Below are 24,497 nucleotides of genomic sequence, written 5' to 3' on the forward strand. Positions count from 1 at the left end.
GTGGGCCATACACTTGAGCTCTTTTCCTCCTCATGTGAAAACCTCTGTTCACCAGCACAGTGCACTGAAAAACACGTTCTCTGTCCTGAATATGGATCCTCCTTAAGGGAAAAGTGGATAAGGGGGTTCTGGGCATCTTTCTCCTGGCTCGACCACCCACCCCTGCCTCATGCTGTTCTGTGGCAGGAACAGATCTTCCTTCAGTCTCGCCTCTCCCCACTCCCCTCCCCACCCCTTTCTTCTGACTTGCTGCACAGGTCCCAGGCCTGGAGGAAGTGACGCTGGTTAGACTGCAGCGAGGCCAGGACAGGGCTCAGCTTACATGGTAGAGACTGGCCCGCATCATCTGGAACTGATCAATAAGCTTCTTATGCAGAGGGCGCATTTCTGGGTGCACAAACTTCTCATGAACTGCCAGCCCAACTCCAAGGACATGGACCTATCAGGGTGATAAACAAGGCCATGTTGTTAGCTCGGGAGCAGATGATGTGTGCTGCAACTACCCTGTGGCGCCTCCACACAGCTCCAGCAAGGCATACCTGCTCCTGCATGAGTTCCTTGAGCTGAGTTATCTTCTCAGCATCTCCTGGGTGCTTGGTGATGTAATCTTTATCAAAGAAGGCCTGTGAAAGGAAAGGCCAAGTCCGGAAGACTTCCCAGGGCGACCACTCAGTCTGAAGTGCCACCTGGAAGGCATCTGGGCTGCCTAACAGGTGCACACACCAACATGCCTCTAGCATGGCCTGCTGAACCTCCTGAAATCACATGTGTGCTTTTTACGTCTAAGGAGGACTGAAGGTCACCAAGTAATCTAAGCCTGAATGCTGGTCCCAACTGGCTTGGGCAGGGCAGGCAGGGCTGGTGGCCAGGGTGAGGGGGTTAGTCTCCCAGCCAGGCCACAACTTGCTCCTTGTCAAGGGCTGGGCTCTAGGGCTCCTTCCATGATCAGATGGATTCCCCATTCTGTCAGAGTTCAGAGAACAGGAGAGCTGCAGCCTTGGAGACAGGGAACAGCGGGGAGCCTAGAGCCTCACCCCTGGCAGCTCAGACGGTAAAGAATCCACCTGCAGTGCAGGAGACCAGGGTTCAGCCCCTGGGTCAGGAAGAGCTCCTGGAGGAGGGAGTGGCTACCCACACCAGTATTCTTGCCTGGAAAATCCCATGGACAGAGGCACCTGGGAGGTTATATTCCATGGATCGCAAAGAATCGGACACGACTGAGCAACTAACACACACTATTTAGGACTATGCTTGGTTAGGCGAGGCACAGCTGGGGAGCGCATGCTGGGAAGGCTGCCTTCTGAGGCTGGAAACTCAGGAAGAGGCACAGAGACCCGCATTCCAGGCTGGGTCTGGTTGGGCCAGCTTACCTCCTGGTAGCGTGCAATGCCTCCGTTGACGGCAGCGTCAATGACGCCGTTCAGGCACATACTCAGCAGGTTGATATTGCCATGCACCTGCTTGTGCTGATACTGGCTGATCAGGGCCCGCAGCTCCTGGTTCTTGTTCTCAACCACTTGGATGGCATTCTCCAGGGGGCTCACCTCCACCTGGGGGCACACAGCATGTGGTGTCAGCCCAGGCCCAACGACAATCCCTCCTCACAGGCCTGACAGCAAGGGGCTGTGACCCATGCCACTGAGTCCCCACTCTTGATCCTGTAGACCTGAAGCTCCCTGGGCCCTTTCTAATTTCCTCTTCTGATCTGTAGGCACTCGGAAGTACAGTGAATAGTAAACAACATCAGTTCTGAACACAGAGGTCTCCAGCTTCCTGAGCTTCAGGGAATAGTTTCTGCATTTGTAAACTGGGGGAACAAAAATGCTTGCTGCCTAGGGGTGTTGCGGAGATTAAAGGAGAGAAGGAAAGTGAGCAAAGCCTCCAGCACAGGACTGCCTGTGGCTCCCTGGCCAGGCAGGCAGGCGGCTAAAGCACTCTTTCTCTCTTCTTCCTCAGAGAATGGCCCCCCAAGCAAGGAACTGAGGAAACACTGTGAAACCAGCCCCCCTGAATCGTTTCTCACCAGCTCCCTCCTCTCCACTTCGAACCACCGAGAGATGCCCGGCAAGCTGTGGGTCAGGGTCAGCGTAGTGCGCTCGATCCACAGGCTCTGCGGGGAGGGTACAGGCAGGTTCAGGCCACGAGGCGATTCTCCCCTCACCCCCCTCTGCCCATAGGGGAGTCACTGATGAAGTCTCGAGAAAGCCTGGCTGGCCCGAGCCTTGCTGCGAGCACTGACACCGCTCCCCCAGATGCACTCACCTTGAATTCATTCTCCTTGTCCTTGGGGCCTTTGTGGAAAGGCCGGTCGTACCGGAACCTCCTGACGTTGTTGACACGGTAGAAGCTCTTGACGCGGTCCGGGACCCTGTCCATCTGCAGGACGTCCACATACTCTGGGATGGGCGTCACTGCATAGATCTGCAGGTCTGGGCAGGAGGTGAAGGGAAACCAGACGTGCAAGAGAGACGGACCTGAGTGGCTGACCCGTCACCCCCGCCAAGGGAGAGGAGAGCAACAGAGCCCTTCAAAGGGGCAGCAGCAGCATTTCAAGAGCAGATGGGACCAAACATGGTTTGGCTGACTCTCCCTATCCAGCCCTGCCCCGCTCCAGTGGTGAGGGCCCCAAGCCCTCAGCCAAGATGAGGTGTCAGCAGCCAGGGGTTCCCCAGTGCCCCTTTAAGAAGGAAGGAAAAGGGGTCAGGAGGAGACCCCGTAGGAATGAAAAAGGTGCAAGGGCCTAGGCCGGCCCACTGCAGGTAAACTGCACAGTATTCACCGCCAAACAACATTTTAACAAGACACTCTTTGAGATCTTTGTGGAGAGCGAACATGGGCGTCTGCCTGCCCTCCTCTCTCTGGGACTAGCTTGCCACAGCCACAGTAACTGTCATGGAAGCTGAGTGCGGGGAAGGAGGGGCAGGCCAGTGTTTGCATTCAGACTTCCAAGTACCCCCAAGACCACAGGAATTCCCCATCTCCCCCCCAGCCCCTCTGCCCCATCCCCTGTGCCTCAGTCCTGACAAAGGCTTGAGATACCGACAGACACACATGGGAGTGCAGTGTCCCTGTGGCCACTGGAGGAACCCACAGTGTCTGCAGCTGGGTGCCGGGAGACCCTTCACGGCCAGGATGGGGACTTAGGTGCTGGCAGTAGTCCACCAGAGGGATAAGAGCTAGCTGATGCCCAGGCCCCCAGGGCTACGGGCATGCCCCTGCCTCTTCTGTGAGGCTCAAGTGCCCTGTTAAGGATTGGTGAGTGATGTGGACACACTCTGCTTTGAGACTTGGGGGGTAACCTGGCTTGTATGGCCAACAGAGTCACAGAGGGGCAACCAACTGGGTGGGCCTCCCCTCCCACGGTCCCAGCCCTCCTCCCCTCCATGGGTCAAAAGATACACTGGGCGTCGCACTGCAGGATGGCGTCGTCAGGGTGGTTGGGGTGCTGCATGGCGACGGCCTGTGGGAACTCACTGAGCATTCTCTGCTGGAAGGCCTCCAGCCTCTCGTAGTCATGGCCCCGGCATACGTACTCTTTGTTCTGCCACAAAGGGGAGAGCACATGCCATGCCTCGCCTGCAGCTGCCCCACCCTCGGCTCCTTAACCTGGGAGCCCCTGGGGCAGGCCTGGAGCACAGCACTCTGCCCTCTATGGTGCCCTAAGGGAAACCACGGTCAAGAAGGGTGAGGGACAGCAGTGGTGTGGTGTGGTGTGGTGTGGCGGCCAGGGTGGAAGCTGCAGGAAGCTTGTTGGGTGGGAGAAGGGCTTTTCACAGGGGAAGGGATGCTAATCGGGGGACGGGGGTGGGATTGTGGAAAACAGCCACGCCTGGAGAGAGTCCTGGAAGGTCCACCTGGGTCAGCGGAGTAGAGAAGCAGGGGTCAATCTCTGTGCACACAGTGACAACCAGGGCAACAAACCAAGAAAGGAAAAGGCACAGCTAGAAGGAAGGTGCATATGGAGCACTGGTGGGAAGCAACTGAAGGGGCTGCTGGTGTGTGTCCATGAGTACCACTATGCGAGCCACCAGATAATTTACAAAAGGAAGGTGATAAGATGTGTACTTTTGTAGAATGACTTCTGTCAGCTGGGAGAAGCAGTCTAAACGCTGCCCAGTGCCTCATGGGCATTCATCAACTCCTCTAGCAGCAATTCCTCTGCAACTGTGTCTGCAGACCATCATTCCAACTACACACTTCACATTATCATGTTTGGTTTGGGTTAGGTCTCAGTTTTCCTCTCTGTGGACTGAAGGCACCCTGACCCCTACTGCTCTGCCTGCCTCACGGCTGGTCCAGAGTGAGTGTCTGGAGGGGGCTCCTCAGAAGCCCTCTGGTGACCTCTGTCTGCCTCACCAGATTCACTCTGACAAATGGTGTTAGGCATTGACATGTCTTCAGAGGGAGGAAGAGAGAGGTTCCACAGGCTCAGCCCTATGCTTCCTGGTAGAGGGGTCATCACAGGCTAGGCTGTGGGTGACCTCAGCCTTTTTTTTAAAAAGTTTTTTATTTTGAATTGGAGTATAGCCAATTAACAATGTTGTGATAGTTTCAGGTGAACAGTGGAGAGACCCAGCCATACATATACATGCATCCGTTCTCCCCCAAACTCCCTCCCATCCAGGCTGCCACATAACATTGAGCAGAGTCCCTGTGCTTTACATTATAACCTCAATCTTTCTGGAATAGGATTTTTGCCCACTTTTCACTTCTTCTCTTACTATGGGAGAACTCAGGTAAGGTTTGGCCACATGTCCAGATGGATCAGAATGCAAGGGCAACAATGGAAGGGAAGTCAAGGTCAGGGGAAGCAGGCTGGCCTCCCCAGTGGAACAGACCACTAGTCAGAAGACAGAGACATTTACAAGCTCCTTGCTTGATAAGGAGAACTGACAAAGAAGGTTAATTGTGAAGAACTGGCCTTTTCATGCAAAATGTACAATCCTCGTCAGTGTCTGTTCATGGGCAAAATGAAGAGAGAAAGAAACTCCCCCAAGACGGGAGGGCTGGATGTTTTCCTGTCTCCATGCAGATCAGCAGATAATCACATTTGTGAAGCAACATGGGCAGATGGTCCAGAGGACTCAAGCTGACAGAGCTGGAGTAATAGACGGCCTCTGTGTTCAGGGAAGGTCAAAGAGCAGCCTAGTGCTCCAGGGAGGACCCAGCAGAACGGCTCAGCGCACTGACCTTGAGGCTAGCTGTTGGTTTCCAGTCTGCTCAGGCGAGAGTCCCGGCAGCCCCACGTAGGACGGATCTAGCTGCCACTGCTTTCCCCTCTGTCCTTGCCATTTACAAGGCAAACGGCTACCTCTGCCGGCCTTATTCCATCTGCTGCAGATGAACTGAGCAGCTGAGGGAGGGGGGACAGCATGCAGCCAGGCCAAGCAGACCCGTATGCCTGCAACATAGCTCTTGGTGTGGAGATGAGGATGGACTGATGGGTGATGTTTCTTGGTTATTCTTCCTCTATCACTGGCACCCTGGAAACCACGTTTGAATATTTAGACTGTAACTGGCTCAGATGCAGGTTTTATGCCAGGTCCTACCTGTCAGAAAGCTCTCAGAGCCCTGAGACACTGATGCTCCCTGTGACATGAGCATGGGGGGGTAGGAGCCAGGTGGAACCATGGTGGAGACTTCCTGCTTGATGGGGACAGAAATGGGGCACACCAGTGCTTGATTTTGTAAGAGACAAAACAACGATGTTTTGGAGTAAAATCTAGTTGATGACGTACAAATCATGGGACGAAACAAGGAGAGTAAAATGACAATAAAGCATAACTTGCAAAAATAAAATGAGAAAGAAGTAAGTTACAAGGCTAGAATCATTAGCTTACCAAAGGGCTTTCTAGAGATGCTTTTGGTTCTAAGAAAGAGTCAGTCACTCAGTCGTGTCCGATTCTTTGCGACCCCACGGACTGTAGCCCACCAGGCTCCTGTGTCCATGGAATTCTCCAGGCAAGAATACTGTAGTGGGAAGCCATTCCCTTCTCCAGGGGATCTTCCCGACCCAGGTATTCTTGCACTATTCCTTCTTCTTCTGACCTCTACCCCCACTGCTGTTGTATGATCTATGTAGATGGGGGCAACAATCATGCCCCGTCTGATAAGCCTGGGCTGGATGGTCCTAGAGAGTGAAGCAGGTCCAGCAGCCTGCAGAGAGCCTCTACTGAGGCACGTTCTGCTACTAGCAACCCTTCTGTGGAACAGAATCTGAGCCTTCTGGGGATCACAGTCAGGCAGGGTGTGCTTGCTGTCCCTGTCACTATCACTAGTTCCTACAGAAATCATTTTTCTTCTTAGCCTAGAATGATTACTGCCCAGGAAACGTGCATGTTGACCTTCCTTATATCCAAAATATGGTCAGCTTGGACGCTGTTGCTTAGCACACTGGCTTCTTTTTAAAACAAGCCATTAAGCTCTGTTGACCTTCAATGAGATACCAAGCTTATTACTGCTCACTGGCTGAAGCAATTTCTCCAGTAACTGGAGAAGGAAATGGCAACCCACTCCAGCGTTCTTGCCTGGAGAATCCCAGGGACAGGGGAGCCTGGTGGGCTTCCGTCTCTGGGGTCACAGAGAGTCGGACACGACTGAAGCGACTTAGCAGCAGCAGCAGCAGCCAGTAAGATAGGATCCCAAGAACATCAAAGGAATCCTACGAATTTTCCTAGCAGCTTCCTGAGACTTGTGGACACTGAACCTTAGTATGATATTGGAGCTGGGGACAATCAGAGCTAGTCTTAGGTCTCAACTGCAGCCTCTGGGTCCTTCCATCAGCACAGCTTCATTTAGGTCATCTGCGAACAGCTACTTGTGGGCTACAGCCTACAAGCCCAGGCTGACTCCTCCTGGAGCCTCTGGATTGTGCTAAATAAAGACAAAAAAAAAAAATCACAACTGTTCAAATGGTGTCAGTACGTCTGTGCTCGGGCAATCCTTCCACTCAATTTATATCCCTGCCCGGCCTTTCCAGCAGTGGTGGAGCAAAATGGCTGTAGTCACCATGGGCCAGAGAACTGGCTGCCTTGGAAAGGCCTTCTTCCCCAACCAAACCAAATGTTTGGTTTGCTCCACAAACCCCAGGAGCAAAAGGGACCATCCTCAGAGATCTCTCAACTCAGTGATTCTCCACCCTGACTGGGCAGCCTACTGCTGAGGTCAGGGCTGCACTGATGTCCTGTCTGGCAGAGAATAGTCACAACGGAGGATTCCAGGCCCTGGAAACCCAAGGTGGAAGGTTTCTAAACATTATCTATGGGATATTCTCAAACCCTGGTCATTTCCTGCAGGAAAGGTTGATTTGGTAAGAAAACCACCCTCATATATTCCAGGTAGCTGCAAAGCAGTTTAACTGCAGAGAGAAAGAGAGTCTAAAGTTGGTACCCAGTTCAGTCAAATAAAGCCAAACACTTTGGTCAGTCCTTCGTAAGGAACTATTCAATGCAATAGGAAAAAGGTTAAATAAGAAAAAAAAAGATAAGTTATGTGTAAAATATGATAGAAGTTCTTGTGACTACCTGAATGGACTCACCCGAAGGAAGAAAGGAAACTTCCGGCCATAGAAGCCGACCCGGAAGAACTCGGGCTCCAGGCGCTGCTGCTCCATGATGTTGTCGTAGTAGCTGGCCTCCATTTTCTGTGAACGAGAAAGGCAGTTGCCTGCAGGTTGGCTTGACTGCTAGTGGTGTGTCCAAAGCAAGTTCTCCCAGGCCTAAGCAGACACTGCCTTTTGGAAAGAGAACGTGGTGACTCAGTCTAGATAAAAAGTGAGCCCCTAGCCATGATCAACCCCTCGCCAGGGAGCTGCCGGATGGAAAGGAAACCTTCCCTCCCCATCATCACCTGGAGGTGGGGCAGCCCTGAGAGGCTGCTCGGACTCTCCTGCCCAGTGAGTGGACCCAGCCACACAGAGACTCAGCCACACAGAGACTCAGGCTTCCTGTACTTTCAGGGGCACATGTTTAACATGGACTTCCTTTTTCAGGAATTTCTGACTTTGATGATACTCACTACACCAACTGACAATAAGTGTTGCCTATAGGTGACACCATCAGTCCAACTGCATTGCTCTAGTTCATTTACCATCTGACTCAAGATGCTAACAAAATGAGGAAGGCTTAGTTACCAAAGTTGCTGTACTGGTCCCAGTTTTGGAGATTTTAAACTTTAAAAGTGGAACTACTATCCATGATGTCTGGCATTATCAGGGTTGGTAAGTTTTTTTGTCTTGGCTGACCTGGCTTCAGATTCAGAAAAATGCACTGAAATTTGACTGAGAAGATGTCCCTAATGCATTCAATCCAGCCAGCCTGCCAGGGAGCAGCAAACTTCAAAGACCAGAGCAAAAGTTTACTGGTGTAGAACCTCATCTATTATACAGAGCCTGATCAGGATCAGGGAACACACTGACAAGGGTGCAGGAGGCAGATGAACTGAGACTCTTGACTTCTCTTTGCCAAAGACTTAAGCAGCTATTATAATTCAAAACACAGCACCAGAAACAAGGAAAAATTTGGTGGAGACCTTCAAAATCCATTTCACTTAATTTTGAATATTTCACATCAAAGAAGGGAAAAAGAACTTTCTTTACTTGAGTGCTTAGGAGTGACCACAAGCCAAGGCAGGGAAACACTAAGATGAGGCATATCTGAACGAAATTATTTCAGGAGAAGCTTCTTCGTGAAGCTGGACTGCCACCTCCTCCTTGAATGACCCCCATCCTATCCTGCATATGCCGTTGCTCCCTTCCTTGAGCACCAGTGGCCCTTGGGGTCTAGAGCATGCAGTCATCTGTCAGGTGTGTGTTTTGCATCTTGAGAGCAGGAACTTTGGCTTCTGCTTCTCCTGCACTGTCCACAGCACTCAATCCAGTGCTGAGTTGCTCAGTCAATGCTCCCTTAGAAGCTGATGCCAGAAAAGCATGAGCACCGCCAGTAAAGGCTGGGGCAGGGGCAGGGGCAGGGGTGAAGCTCACCCGAATCCAGCTGAGGCTCTGGTAGTCGTAGAGGCTCTCATACTGACATGCCAGCTCCCTGCACAGTGGGATCCCGAACTCCCAACTCTACAACAGAAACAGGAACAAGGCTTCAGCACCGCAGGCATCCTCAGAATGGTCCAAGCCTTGCCAAACATATCAGAAGGCACAACTAAAGGCCTCCCGCAACTCATATGTCACAAAGAACACATGCTCAAAACCAATTTGTGGAGAACACACAGAATTATGACACTCTGGTTCAGTGCATAGCTTTCAGGTTTTTACTCAAATGTTTCCACCTCCAAGAGGCCTCTTTACGACTATCTTGTCAAGGACAAGAACCCACCCTATCCATTCTCTTTTCATTACTCTGAAGCTATCTTTTTTAAAAAAGCATTTGCTTTTAAAAATTGAAATATGGTTGATTTATAATACTGTGTTTCAGGTTATACAGTTTCAGGTATACAGTAAAGTGATCCAGTTATATAAATAAGACTATATACATACATATAAGCACATACACACATATATATTTTCATTTTTAGATTCCACTATAGATTATTATAAGATATGGAATGTAGTTCTCTGTGCTATTTAGTAGGTCCTTGCTGTTTATCTATTGTATATATAGTACTGTGTATCTGTTAATCCCAAATGCCTAATTTATCCCTTCTCCACCCTTTCCCTTTTGCTAACAGTAAGTTTGTTTTCTATGTCTGTGAGTCTGTTTCTGTTCTATAAATAAGTTCATCTGTATAATTTTTTAGATTCCACATATAAGTGATATCATATAATATTTGTCTTTCTCTGACTTGTTTCACTTAGTATGACAATCTCTAGGTCCATCCACGTTGCTGCAAATGGTAGTATTTCATTCTTTTTAATGGCTTAGTAATAGTCCACTGCATATGCATGTATACACACACACACCCCACACATCTTTATCCATTCATATGCTGATGAACACTTTGGTCAGTTCAGTCCAGTAGCTCAGTCATGTCTGACTCTTTGTGATGAACACTTAGGTTGCTTCTATGCCTTGGCTATTGTAAATAGTGCTGATGTGAACATTAGGTGCATATATCTTTTCAATTTAGAGTTATTTTCTTTTCTGGATATATGCCTAGGAGTGGGATTGCTGGATCATGTAACTAAAATGTACTCTGTCTTCAGTTTTTTAAGGAACCTCCATATTGTTCTCCATACTGGCTGCACCAAGAGTGTAGGAGGTTTCCTTCTATCTACGCCCTCTCCAGAATTTATTATTTGTAGACTTTTTGGTGATGGCCATTCTCACCAGTGTGAGGTGATACCCATTGTACATTAAATTATGATTTGCATCTCATTAATAATTAGTGATGTTAAACATCTTTTCATGTGCCTGTTGGTTATCTGTATGTTTCTTTTGGAGAAATGTCTATTTAGGTCTTCTGCCCATTTTTTGATGGGCTGTTTGCTTTTTTGATATTGAGCTCTATGAGCTGTTTGTAAACTTTGGAAATTAAGCCCTTGTAAGTTGCATAGTTTGAAATATTTTCTGCCAGTCTATAGGTTGTCTTTTTGTTTATGGCTTCCTTTCCTGTGCAAAAGCTTGTAAGTTCAATTAGGCCCCATCTATTTTTGCTTTTATTTCTTTTGCTCAAGAGACATTGCTACAATTTATGACAGAGAATATTTTGCCTATATTCTCTTCTAGGAGCTTTATGCTGTCATGTCTTACATTTAAATCTTTAAGCCATTTTGAGTGTATTTTTGTGAGGGACTGTTCTAACTTCACTGGTCCCCATGTGGCTGTCAAGCTTTCCCAACACCAAATTGCCGAAGAGACTGTCTTTTATTCATTGTATATTCTTGCCTCCTTTGTCGAAGATTAATTGACTGTTGGTATATGGGTTTATTTCTGGGCTAAGAAGTATTTATTTTTATGTTGTACTCGTCTTAATCAGATGAAAAGCTACACAAGGAAGCGGACTCTGTTTATATCCTTTATCTTCAGAGCCTAGAACCAGGCGAGGCATGAGCAGGTACTCAGTGAAGATTTATTTAATGAGTTAATGAAGGAAATAATGACTTTTAAGTTAAGATGATTTAAGCTTAGAAAGAAGTATGGAAGCTAAGAAGGAAGTAGCTACCCAAGGACTTGGCAGTAGGTCCAACAATTTCCTTTATAGAAATATTCCACTCTTAGAGCAGGCTTCAGATAATCCTTGTCTAATCAGGTCTTAGGCTGTTTCTGTGGTGTGGCTCCTATTATGGTGGCAGGCCCATCTAATGGCAGCTTTCACTAAGGGGCAATACTGTCCATTTCCTCCTCTTTTTATTTTTTTTTTATTTTTTATTTTTTTATTTTTTCTAAATGTTTTTATTTGAAACAAATAGTTGCACCAAGCAAGAGCTTAACTTTCCCCACTCCAAATTAACAGAGCACAACAGGGGCAAACATCATTTGGCAGGACAGTTCTAATATGTGAACATCTTTCTTTCTACTTGCTATGACTGGGGTCACTTTATTCATAAGCAGTCATTTTTAGACAAAATATTAACCCCAAAGTACTGATGTCACTTGAAGTGGCCTTAATTTCATGTGTGGGGCAGTACTTTCTATAAATGCCAAAAGGTGGGAGAAGCACAAACACAACCCATTTTTAAAAAAACTAAATAATTCAAAGTAGAACTTTTCCATACCCCCCTCCCTCTCCTGTAATAAAAAGTAGTGCTGGGCTCTGACACCCAGATTTGGTTTTTATCCTGGCCATGTACAAAGTGTTCCCCATATGACTTGCATCATTAGGGTTATCAGTAACAGTTTGTTCACTCCGAACAAAGTATCTACTCCTTCCTCCTCTTTTTGCCTTCATGCTCATGTTCCTTGGGACGACTGCTATCTGAGGGTCTTTTAGAGCCACCGTGTTGCTTGGCTTCTTCCAAAAATTTGTCCAAACCGAAAGGATCCTCCTCAAACTGAACTGGTCCTTCTCGGCCTCTTTGTCTACGGTCTGAACCAGAAAACTCCTTATCAGGAACAAATCTGTTAGTCTTTATTCTGGCTTCTAGGTCATCTCCATACATGTCCTTGTCCAGATTTTTACTGGGCCTGTAAATATTCTGGGCCATATCTTTTCCACCTCTCCAGGCTTGATCATAAACATTGTAAATTTCATCTTCTCCACCTGCAAAACCACTGTCCATACCCTTGGATTGGTTGAAGAGCCTTTGGTCATACTGAACTTCGTTGGAAGTCCGAGGGTTGGGCACACCAAGAGCGATGACTTCACTGATGTCTCGATTTTCATTTCTCTGCAGTTTCGACCTCTTGTCTGGAGCTGCCCTGGAGAGGTTCCGGTCATGCTGTCTCTCTTTTCGCCGGTCATGCCGGATTTCATCCCTCTCACGTGCCTCCCCGTCCTCCTTTTCCACATGGGTTTTGATCCCAGCTCTTCTCTCTCTGGCTTTCTGGGCCATTTCTCTAAGTTTCTCTTCATGTTTTTCCTTTTCTTTTTGAGCCATCTTTCTCTCTACTTGAGCACGCATTTCCACTGCTTCACGAGCCTTTCGATCAGCAATGTAGAGGGCTTCGGCCAGTTTTGCAAAATTTTCATTGATGTGAACTGTTTGCAGTCCTCTTCCATCGGCAGCCAGACGTTTATCTAATGGAATTGTATAACCCTTTGCATTTTTCCAGTTTGAAATACAGGGAGGAATCTTCCACTCTTGCTGCTCCTTCACGGTCATCTTTCGGCTAGGAGAATGCATGACAGGTGCAGGAGGAGAAGGTGGTCCCCGAGGAATTTTCTTATTAATCTTGAACCTTGGAGGCTCCATTGGATCTTTCTGCATTTCCATCATCCGAATAACTCTCTGTTTAGCGCCAGAGTTGAAAGCCACTCCTTGTTGAGATGGTGTGTATCGGATATACTGAGCAGGAGCCAGTTTATCAGCTGCTCGGACTGGCATGGCTGCAGCAACCTTCTGCGATACAGATTTTTCTAAGGCTACCCTTGTCTTTTCTGTTATCTCTTTAATGGCTTCTTCATCAGGTCTTTGCAGGTCTGGGTCATCTGCATTCATGACTTCCTTGGGAACCAGGTCAGTGTACTTGCTGTAAATGACCTTGTCTTTTGACTGTCCCTGTCGAGCAATTGCATCATACTTAATTTTTCCTTCAGCATCCACCTGAATGGCCAATGCATTTGACATTTTTTTCTTTCGTCCCATATCCAGGGGATACTGGGCCACGTGGATCTCTGGAAAAGCCCCTCCATCTCCAAAATCCTCTAATAACCGAGGTATCCAGCCTTTCCGGTAACCATACGGGGGAGGCTCTCTTCGGGAGGAGACCAGTGAGGTCTGTCGTGATCTCTGGGATCGTGCCTTTTCTTCAGCCTCAAGCTGGTCCTGAGACAGCTGAGTAGGTGCAGGTAAAAAGCTTTTGTTGGAAGAACTAGTCACTAAAATGATCAAAAGGAAGGCAGCTTGACAAGGCAGAGTCTGGACAATCTAGTAAACAGGTAATCTGGCCTGGATTATAATGAGAACACATCCTAGCCTTCCAGACGTCTTAATGTTGCTGTTCCCTGGTGAGCGCCATCTTCTTCCGCTTCTTCCAGCGCGAGCGACAGCACCGCGGGGCGGGCCTTTCCCGGGCGGAGAGCTGTGGGAAGTCCTCCTCTTTTTAATATAGTGCTTTCTCTCTTAGGGAGACTGGGAATCAAAGGTTTACTTGGTATTTTAGACAGGCTCTTCTCCCCAACTTCTAAATACTAATTAAAATTTTTTATTATATGAAAACTTTAAGCATATGGAAACACAGAAGTATGAACCCCTAAGTACTCATAACCCAGCCTCAACCAGGACCAACTCAGTCAGTTTTGTATCATTCACATTTCACTCACTTACTCCTCCCTACAGTTTTGGAAGCAGATCTCAGATATCATGTAATTTCACCCATCAGGGTTTCAGTAGGAATGTTTAATAAGGACTTTATTAAAAACATAGATTTGAAATAACATCAGGGAGAAGGACAACACTATTTTATTCAGGACTGTGTTTCCTAAAAAGAGCACATTATTTCTATCCTTTGAAGAAATTAATGCAATATGGATTGAACTGCAGGACCAATTAAAAATGTTGAAACAAACCAAAGAGAATTTTAAATAGACCCTGATTCTCTGCTCCAGTACAGTTCCTCTGCCTCAGGGAGCTAGAAAGCCTCTTGTGCCCCCATATCGCAGCTTTAAAGCAGGTACGTGTCTGTCCTCTCTCTGGCTCCAAGTGCTGCTTGGGCAGGTTTCAGTGAAGGGCCCACCACAGGGTTTGCCTGGCAGGCAGCTCCACGGGGGCTGGCTAAGCAGTGTGTGTGCAAACAGCCGGCCAGCCTGCAAGGACGATGGGGAACTGCTCACTTAGGTGCTGATGGCCCCATGTGAGCCTCAGGGCGCTCTGCCTTCTGACACAGCAGCTCCTAGGAAAGCCGTTCTCCTCTCCTACGAGGATCAGTGCTTATCTGCCTCGCTCGCATCTCTGGCCTCATTTGTAGCCCTGCTGCTCCAAGCCTGCGCCCACATCCCACGCGAAGGGTGAGCCTTGAGGGTTGTGCTGGAATACTGGGGGTTCTGAGAGCAACCTCGGAGCACAGAGAGGGAATGCTCGGCAGGTATGAAGCATACCATCTACCTCTTTTCTCTTGCCAGAAAGGCAGGAGGCAAAGCCAGCCCACAACTCCTAACTGGTGTCTGATATCCAGTCACTTCCACCCACCTGGGCAGACGTGTGTCTGTACATCCATGCTGCCCCCACTCACAGGAACGGAAGCTGCACTGACTTGGCTCACTCTGCTCAAACTGGAAAGGCAGGCGAAAGCCAGGACTCCAGACAGGCAATCTCTGTGTTTCTTTTTACACACAATGTATCAGAAGTAACAGATCCGTCCTTTCTTCCAAGGAGTGTGAGCAATAGCAGCCCTCAGCAGCAGAGCCCAAGCCCACCCTCCCAGGGAGGGCTGGTTCATACCTGATGGTCTGTGTGCCAAATAAGCAGAGGTTCCCTTCCTGTCTGTTCCCTCTTCCCTGGGATGAAGGACCGCCTCCCATCTTCTCATCTTCCCTTCATTCTTTTAACTCCCACCTGGGCACACCCTTTGGAGTGTCCCTCTCTCCTTGTCTAGCCTGGGAGAACTGACTTCTGTGACCACAACCCAATTCACCTTGGCCCAGGTTCCTAGGCTGACCACCTCACGATTGGAGAGAATGACCCAGGGCGAGGCTGTGGCCATGAGTTGGACTTCTCATTCAGTCCTTCTGGATACTCAGGAGAGAAACGTGGGACCAAAGGAGATGGGATCATCTGTATGTGGCGGGTAACAGAGAGACTAGGAAGAGTAGGAGGAAAGTGGCTGTGAGGTGGGGTGTGCTAGAAGTGCTGAGGTCAAGAACCTCATTGCCTGCCCCTGCTCCCTTGCAGTCTTTCTCTTCCTGCCCTCCTCTGACTGCCAAGCTCACTTTCTTCCTGGCACTAAGAACCCTATAGAAGCACTTTTCCTGTATCAGCCAGGGTTTGCTTTTCTGGAACCTTTAGAAAAAAGGCCCTGAATGTTTTCAAGAGAATGGGTTAGTCCTATCCACCGGAGGTATAGAAACAGAAAAGTCATACCTTCTATATAAGCCCAGGAGAAGGCCTCTGATAAATACCCTGTGAGGATGAGCTCATGGAAGGGCTCACTGAGTGGTCTGCACTCAGCACAGAAGCGGCTCCCTCAGCAATTCACAGCAAAGGCAGGAGTGGGAGATTCCTGAGAAGGTAGCCTCTCAGTCCCTCTCCCCTTCCTGCTCATCCACAACACTCAGGCAGGCTTTGCATTACCCTCCCTTGTCCATGTTGCTGCTGTTGTGGCTTAGTTGCTAAGTGGTGTCTGACTCTTTTGCAATCCCAGGGACAGTCGCCCATCAGGCTCCTCTATCCATGGGATTTCCCAGGCAAATATACTGCAGTTGGTTGCCATTTCCTTCTCTAGGGGATGTTTCCAACCCAGGGATTGAACCCATGTCTCCTGCATTGGCAGGCAGATTCTTTACCACTGAGCCACCTGGGAAACCCTTCCCTTGTTCATAATTAGCGTTAAACCTGCTTTCTTAACACTATTGTAGTGTGGGGTGAAAAGGGGACCATGAATGCTCCAGTGTTCCACAGGTAGGCTCAATCAGATAAGCACAGCTCTTCTCTGTGCTCTATGCCCATGGAAAGAAGAGACCTAATATACTAACAGCACTCCTGCACACTCACACCATGCTTACGCCAGTGCCTCCGAGCTGGGAGGGCTCACTGGGCATATGGGTAGGTGGCAGCTCCAAGCGGACTGTGTGCCAGGAAGACAGGCCTACAAGCATGCTGCCATGGAGCCCTCAGTCCATCTCTGGACTAGCAAGGAGAGGATGCTTTGGGCTGGCTCCGTCGCTCAGTTGTGTGTGGCTGTCTGAGAGCAAGGCACGGATCTCCTTTCTGGGCTAGGTGGAATGAGAGCTCCTGAGGTTTCGGACAGGTTCCTACTTACCAGCGTATTCCCTACATGGGTGGATGTTTTTGACAAACAGAAGTCTCTCCCATGCTGTGTAAACCTGATGAATGTTTTCTGAGTTATGGGCAAAAGATATTAATGTTTGAATCTTTTCTATGATGAAATAACTCATTAAAAAAAAAAAAACAATTTTCATTCAAGTCTGGTGTTCAGCCACTATAGTTCCCTGCATGATCCTAGTTTAGCTTTCTGAGACGTGCTCCAAGCTGAGTAATGAGAGAACAGCTTCAACAAGTTACACAAACCTAGCCTTTCCAGTGTATGGGGCACACCCAACAGCAGGTGGTCAGAGGGCCCCACAAGGAACTCTCCCAGAGATTGGAGCAGGATGGTGGGGAAGTTCCAAGGAAGTCTGAACCAATGCTGACAATGCCTGCTAATTCCAGAGAGTCAAGTTCAACAGAGAACAAGCCTGTGAGAGGAACCTGGATGGTGTTGTAAGGAAGAGAGACCCAAGACAAGAACATCGACAGGAGGCAGTATGGGCCTCCTTTGGCTGTGGTTAAAATCCATTCATTTTTATGGTTCACATTTTCTATGGTGGATCAGAATGCTACAGTAATCTAAGTAAATCTAATACACACAAGCAGGGGGCCCAGAAGCCCCTGATCTTGGAGCATTAGTATTTATAGATGTGCAAAGCTGGTGTGTAGGGTTGTCTTTTACACTCTCAATTTGCAACTGGCTTCCAAGCCACAGAATTAAGCTGTTATTTTTTTTTCCCCAGAGAAAGTCATGCTGCCTCCAAATCCAATGCATGCACATGGGCACCCACCTCCTCACCACCCCTCACAGCACCCTCTGCAGCTGCTGCCACCCCTTCAGGGTTAAGGTGCATGGAGCCCAGTAGGGGCCAAGGCACTTGAAGCCTTGCCTGGGGACACCCACCTTGCCTTTGTTGAAGTAGTGGATGATCTTGCGGCACAGCCCCTCTTTCCGCTGCCACTCCGTCTGGGATGGGTAGTGGAGGAACTCCCGCAGGGGCCGCTCCTCCCACTGCAGCAGCTCGCAGTAGAGGAGCAGAGTGAATGCAGCTTCTGTGGGGACAGGCTCTAGCGAGGTCCCGGGGCAGCCAGGTGCCCGGGGACCCGGTGTGCACAGCCCAGGTCAGGGATACCGGATACCACACCTGAGGAGAGGGGCTGTCCAGCCACCCACCAGCCCTTGACCACAGCACGAAGGGACCGAGTGGACACTGTCCTCTCTTAGCCTGCTCACCTGCTCTGGATAAGGTGTGGATCAGGTACCCCAGGGTTGGTGCACAGGCCGCTTTGCTCTGGGGCACACTGCCATGTCAGAGAGAGCTCCTGGGTTCCCTTTGCTCAAGGGACTAGCGCGTCTTTCCCAACCTTCTCAGAACTGGATCGGAGGGGTGAGCTCTGACAGGCTTTCCTCGGCCATCCCACAGCCAGCCTCCATACCCCTAGCTCTACTTTCTGACCTCAGCATGGCCCTGGGAATGACCCTTTCTCCTCATCTCGACTGTATCTAAAGGCTCCAGAGAGCAGGAGTGTGTAGTGCATGGTGACAACTGTGTAAAGGGCTCCATTCATAGAGGAAACTACAGCTGATGCTGGGCCCAGGGCACAGGTCTGGTGACATCTCCCGTACACATGGAACTGTTAGGGAGGGTTTATAACACAGCCTTAGCTCAATACTGTGGCTTCCTAAACCCCAAGGAGTGAGTCACACTGAATTACAGCTACTGCTCTGGGTCCTCATCACACAGCCTGCTCCATCCTGTTCTATTTGCTTCTTTTTGGCGGGCATCTCCTACTGGCAAGTTAATTAGCTTGAGCTTCTGCCTGGCCTTCAAGGCCCCATTCAAATCTGCTCCCCATGACTGTGGAGAATCTCCTTTCTAATTATCTTGTGACCCACTTCCAGTTTTAGCCAGGCTTGCTTGCCCACAGCCTTCCCAGGCCCTGCTCACCTCTGCCTCTCTGCCTATGCTCTGGCCACCAGCCTTCCTGCCCACGGACGCACGCTGACTCCTCACTGGAGCTGCAAAGCCCTTTCTGGCTGTGGGGACAGGCCCATGAGGCCTGCAAGGCCTCCCTGTGGAACTTAGAAAATCATGTGAAATCTTTTCCTTCCCTGCAAATATTCTTTTTAGATGTTATTCCTGAAGCCACCAGAAGCAAGGCTTAGCACCTTCTCTCTGTCTGAATTCCGGACCTAGCCTCTCAGTCTCATCCTAGTGCTCTAGGAGTTTAGTAAATGCCTCTACTGATACATGGAACTTTTCAGTCTGTCACTTCATGCCCCCTCAAAGGGTTGCTGGGATCATGGGTGGAAGTGGACGCAGAGGATGGCAGATTCAGTCATCATTTCAGAGTTAATTCTTGCCAAGCTGTGTCAGGAAAGGTGGAATCTATGTGAAACACTCTCTAACATCTAAGAGAAAATAGGGAAGGAGGTTTCTGCATTTCTGCAAATTCTTCTCATTCTAGTAACACTGTGGACAAGAACAGTCTGAATTTCCTGGCCTATCACACCACCTGTGGCTCGAGGGCTAAGATGTGATGGCTGGTTACCATGGTCAAGAAGTGGTTATTTTGGGGGAAACTGTGGCACAAGGTGATCACCCAGGGCACATGTGGGTACACTTGCCTTCCTGACTCACAGAAGCACTCACTAAACAGTGTGACAGGTATGTTTTTAAATTTTTCTTTTAGAAAAGGCCTTAGTAATGGATGAAATTGTGATACAGTGAAAGGGCCCCCGTCTAGCCTGTCAGAAAGTCAGGTGCACACTGTCCGTCCTCTCCACTGGGAGCTCAGTGTGGGGCCGCAGGGTGGCTGCAGGGGAAGAGCCCAGACCACAAGGCAGGTCCGCCAGCATGTTCTGGCGGCCCCAGGGTTAAGCGATGAGCCTGGGCTGTGGCCTCACTCAGCCCAGCTGTGAGGTCCTCGGAAAGGCTCTGCTCATCAGGAGCAACAGGGAGCTCAGGAGGCTCTGAACCTGCTTCCTGGGATCTGGAGGTCACCCTCAGATGGAGGGATCAGGAGGCAAGGGGAGTGGAAGAGCCTCAGCAGCCATGCACAAGGGCAAGTTTCCCCTGCTTTCTCTCCACCACACATTACAAAGGAGTTGAGGGCAAGGGGTGAGGGGATGGGCATCGTGGGCGCTGACACTCCGCTGACATCTGGCGGGCCCCAGCTCAGAGCTTTCCCCTGTCAGCTGTGCATGTCTGTCCAGTCCTTTCCTGGGAGGAGGCCTGGCTCTTCCTTCCTGCTTACCTGTGTAGTTTTCCGCCTGCAAATGCATGTCACAGAGCTTATGGATATAGCGGATATACATCTCCTCTTTGTTAATCTCCGATTTGTAGAAGTTCTGTAACAGAGGAGGAAGTACACATGAAGGCGAGAGGGGCCGCCCCCTCTGGAGGCAGTATCTGAGCTCCAGGCAGCTGGCCAAAACCCTGGGAGTGCTGGACAGGAAGGAGGAGACAGGCTGTGGGGGCAGCCAGCACCAGAAAGAGAAGGGACCAGTCATAAGACACCCCTGCTGAGGGCAAAAGCTCTGGTAGGTCTGCAGGGTTCCTGAGTGGTGAGAAAGAGGAAGAGTACCAGTGGTGGAAATGGGTGTATGTCAGGGTTGGTGGGACCTTTCCAAGAGGCCAGGCTACAGCTCTGTCCGAGGAGAGGCTCACTGCAATCCTTTCCCGAGTGGAAATGTGAGTTTCCAGGGACAGGGCTGATGTTCTGATTCAAACCCTTAGGCTTGTAGCCATGCATTGCAGAAAGGACAAGGCGATCACAGGGTGGGACAGAAGCCACTCCATGAGGCAGAGAGGAGGAATAAGAAGAGCCCAGGTTCTCTCACCATCAGGTTAACAGTGCAGCCAATCTTCTTATTCTCTGTCTCCTCTCCTTTCATGCAATCCCTGGAGGGGAGAGCACAGATGAATGCACCAAGTGGTGCCTCTGGAACAACACAGAGACCTGCAGTGTCCCTGAGGCTTCAGTGTGTCCAAACCCTAGAGGAGGATGCTCTCCAACAGAAACTTGTCCACGGATGGAACTGTACTGTGTGTTCCCTCCAGGCTCTGGACCCATTCCTAGGGCTCAAATATCTCTGTTCAGCTGGACCCTTGTTCTGGTGGCAGTGTGCAGAGCCCAGAGGCTATATTAGGGCATTAAGTAGCACCTACCAACGTTCTCAGTGCAGAAGTATGTCAGTAAAGTAGAAGGTTAAACCCTCAAGTTTCCTGAAGGGGAGCCACAGAGCCGTCCTTAAAGGGCAGTTTTCATTTTGTAGGACAGTGTTTAGGGGAAGCCAATACACTCTACGCCAGGGACCTGCCTTCAGAACCCTGCAGCGCAGCAACCATGGCACAGCCGCCACGTAAATCATCTCACTGACTTTTCTCCCTGTGGTGTCCTTCTTGCATACTAGTATTCGGAATCCCCTCCAACTAGGAGCAGTGGATTTGAAGCTTTCTTCTAATTTAGGGGTAGCTTCAGCCAGGGCTGAGATGCATTTGTGCTGAACAGGCTTGGGTATAGGAAGGGTCACAGCTGGCCTGCCAGACACAGAACACAGGAATACTGAGAATGGATCCTTGCCAAAAGAGAGTGGGGACTGATCAAATCCATGCTCCTCTAGCAGGGAGGGGCAGCCTAGCACAAGGAGATGAAAGAATGAGGACCAGACTGTGAATCCAGCAAGAAGCCTCTTGTACACACAGCCAGCCTGAGTCCCAGGTGCACCCCCTTGATATCTGCACGAGACACAGCACAGAGAAGACAACTACTGCTTGGGGCTGGTTTCTCTGTCATCCCTCCTCATTCCTTATCACCTTCCCCTATAACCTCCAAAAGGCCCTCTTAGATCACCTGAACTCTACCGAGAGAATAACTAAGGCCCCAGTGGCAGTGGCAGTGTTCCTTTTAGGCTAAGTCAAAAGCCATGATATGACTGAGAAGGCAGGCTTTCAGGAAAAAACGGATTACACGTGAACTCCCAGACTCCACGTATCATAAAGATCTCTGAGCTCGCAGGCTGCCTCCTCTCATCTACACCTGGCCAGGGTCAAGGGACAGAAATAAACAGATTTTACACAAAGAATGGAGGCATGGGAAAAATCGGGTACCCCTCACCCTGGAAAAAAGAAGTGAAAGTCCTCCTGGGTCACAATTCTGTTGTTGTGTAGTAGGTAAGTCGTATCTGACTCTTTGCCACCTCATGGACTGCAGTCCGCCAGGCTCCTCTGTCCATGGGATTTTCCAGGCAAGAATACTGGAGTGGGTTGCCATTTCCTTCTCCAGGGGATCTTCCCGACTCAGGGGTCCAATCCATGTCTCCTGCAGTGCAGGGAGATTCTTTACTGCTGAGCCCCCAGGGAAGTCCAAACAAGTACTGCTGCTGCTGCTGCTGCTGCTAAGTCACTTCAGTAGTGTCTGACTCTGTGCGACCCCACAGACAGCAGCCCACCAGGCTCCGCCGTCCCTGGGATTCTCCAGGCAAGAACAATGGAGTGGGTTGCCATTTCCTTCTCCAAGGCGTGAAAGTGAAAAGTGAAAATGAAGTCGCTCAATCATGTCCGACTCTGAGCAACCCTATGGACTGCAGCCTACCAGGCTCCGCCATCCATGGGATTTTCCAGGCAAGAGTACTGGAGTGGGTTGCCAGTGCCTTCTCCCCAAACAAGTACAACAGTCCTGTATTCGGTGATATTTCCCCGACCACCTGCCATACGGCTCTAAGGAAGGTCTGCACTAAAGTCCCACCTCACTCTGGAGACAGCCCTTCTCCTCCTCTCTCCTGTGCCCGTCCCTCTGAGCCTTGACTTTTCTGGATGAAAAGCCAGATGGCTACATGTCCCTAGGACACCTCCAGGGTACACACGCCCACGTATCAGGGGTAAGCCCAGGAAATCCTGGCCTACCCCTGAGAGAAGGCTTTCACCCCTTCCTGCTTGGCTATCAGGAGATTACTAATGACTGGTGATGGCACACAGCACCAGAACAGCCCTGCCTCTTGTGGCCACGTGGTCTCAGTTTTAAGGTCAAGGGATCCTCCTGCTGGGGAGAGCATGTGACTAGAGAAGAGGTCAGGTAGGTTCCTGAGAAGATACCTGTAGTCAAGAAGGCGTTCCATGAGGCGGGTGACTGAGGTTACAAAGGAAATGCCGGTCTCGCGCCATGTTTCCTGTTCAACCTTCTCCAGCAGGCTATTGATAGAAGCAAACAGAACGCACAATTCATGAGCCTCCCGGGGGCACCAGAGTAAGGTCCCAGAGCCCGGGGGGCCTGCGATGGATCTGGAGACGGCAGACTTACCACATGGCAGTCTTACCTGGGGTAGGGCCCAAACAGCTGGGTTCTACTCCATGCAGCAGAAAGCAAAGACAAAGCAATTACTGAATGGGCAGCAACAAATGAACATGTCTTCCATTGTCCTGTGTGAGCTCCTAAGGATGCCACTGAGCTGAGGGAGACGCTTCAGAACCTCAGCCCCTGTAGGGGTACACACTGTGACAGCTGTTCTGAGGAAGCAGCTGAGGATCAGTCCACGGAGGGAGAGACCTGGCTTTGCCAACAGGCTGGCTGCCTCTATCACTGCTCAGAACCATCCTCAGCAAACACGCTGACCAGCCTTTTCATGTAGACCAAGGTTAAGACTGCAATCAGTCTTGAGGGCCCAGCATGAAGGACAGAGAGTGAGTCCAAGAGTTACACCTGGTCATCTCCACTGTCACAGGAGACTTCCATAGAAAACGGCCAGAGCCAACAGCTACATGCCTGGGTCCTTTTCTCACTTGTCAGCCTGTGCTCCTGTTATCTCCAGGTAGACTCTGACTTCTCCAAAGAACCTGGCTTCTGAGATCCTCTACCTTCCCATTGATGATCCCAGGTGCAGGTCTTGCTGCTGACCCCTTTGTACACTGGCCCTAGCTCCCTGAGGTCATGAGGGTCCCTTAGAGTGGAGGGCTCAGCCAAGGACCAGCAGTGGGGACTCACACCCATAGCCTGACTGTTGTTAATGCTGCAGTGATGACAACTGTCTTCCTTGCACAAAGCATCTAACCTGAGATGGGGCCTTTGGGAGAGTGAGGGTTTCCCAGGTGACCCATGTTCCTAGAGCAAGATGGTAGGATCATTGGTTCTCACCTCTGAGCTGTGTGGGGAAAGCCACTGTGTACACATTTCCCAAACTGTGTTCTACAGAGCTCTGCTGTACTGGGGGACAGAGAGGTGTTCTGTGAGCAAACAAGCATGAAAGTGGTGGATCACTACACCCTCCTCTTAAGAGATTTTTCACATATTTCTGCATATTGAAGGCTTTGAGAAGTTCTATAATACAGAGGCTTGTTTAATTTTCTTTCACTGAGTCTTTTCTAAACTGATTAGCCATGATCTACATCCCCCAGTGTACCTACACAAACATCTTCTCCTAAACACAAATTGGGAAATGCTGCTCCACGGTTATCAGTGGCTTTTAGTTCTCAGACATGACTCAGAAGAGTTTATGAAACACTTCTTTGTCAGGTAATTACTAACTGCAAGTTATTTTTGTGCTTTTTCCTTTGTAGTAAAATCATCAGTGAGTGGCTTAGGAACAGACTTTGCTTCCTTATTTCCATAATTAGAAACATCTTTCGCCAAAAGAGAAACCCTAAGGATGGATTCATTTTCACAAATTAAAATTACTTAAGTTTAAATGAATTCACATTTTATTGCATGACTCATCAAGGAACAAACTACATAGGCAGGGTACAGGAGAAAGATTTCCCCCTCTTGAAACTGGAATGTCTGGGCAGTATCCCCAGACATGCTTCTTAGTGGCCACGCAACTGAGGGCAATGCCACCACCTCTCCAAGCTCAGTTGCATTATTTTGACTCATCAGGATACTCTCTGCCCTGCCCACCTCATAGATGTACTGTGAAGGTTAAATCAGAAATGTCAACATATTTTGTCCACTGTAAAGTTCTAAGCAA

General features: G+C 49.5%; 1 protein-coding gene and 1 pseudogene across 2 annotated transcripts in view; both read right to left on the reverse strand.

Annotated features, from left to right (window-relative positions):
* The window catches only part of DOCK3 (dedicator of cytokinesis 3), a 276,490-nt gene that overhangs the window by 19,567 nt on the left and 232,426 nt on the right, over positions 1–24,497 (reverse strand). Inside the window, exons 34-46 of the mRNA XM_081525200.1 lie at positions 22,854–22,880; positions 22,633–22,728; positions 20,379–20,439; positions 19,793–19,886; positions 17,439–17,587; positions 8,981–9,067; positions 7,538–7,642; positions 3,400–3,541; positions 2,263–2,429; positions 2,024–2,110; positions 1,371–1,550; positions 540–623; positions 323–439 (exon numbers count right to left, since the gene is read on the reverse strand). Coding sequence (XP_081381326.1) covers positions 323–439; positions 540–623; positions 1,371–1,550; positions 2,024–2,110; positions 2,263–2,429; positions 3,400–3,541; positions 7,538–7,642; positions 8,981–9,067; positions 17,439–17,587; positions 19,793–19,886; positions 20,379–20,439; positions 22,633–22,728; positions 22,854–22,880 — 1,396 coding nt within the window. The remainder of the gene's footprint in view (positions 1–322; positions 440–539; positions 624–1,370; positions 1,551–2,023; positions 2,111–2,262; positions 2,430–3,399; positions 3,542–7,537; positions 7,643–8,980; positions 9,068–17,438; positions 17,588–19,792; positions 19,887–20,378; positions 20,440–22,632; positions 22,729–22,853; positions 22,881–24,497) is intronic.
* On the reverse strand, positions 11,295–17,337 carry LOC145519965 (SNW domain-containing protein 1 pseudogene; annotated as a pseudogene). Its single transcript, XR_014064086.1, has one exon. The product of XR_014064086.1 is annotated as an SNW domain-containing protein 1 pseudogene (transcript).

Source organism: Giraffa tippelskirchi, chromosome 9 (assembly GCF_054371585.1).
Source record: "Giraffa tippelskirchi isolate mGirTip1 chromosome 9, T2T-mGirTip1v1.2.pri, whole genome shotgun sequence".
Classification (NCBI taxonomy): domain Eukaryota; kingdom Metazoa; phylum Chordata; class Mammalia; order Artiodactyla; family Giraffidae; genus Giraffa; species Giraffa tippelskirchi.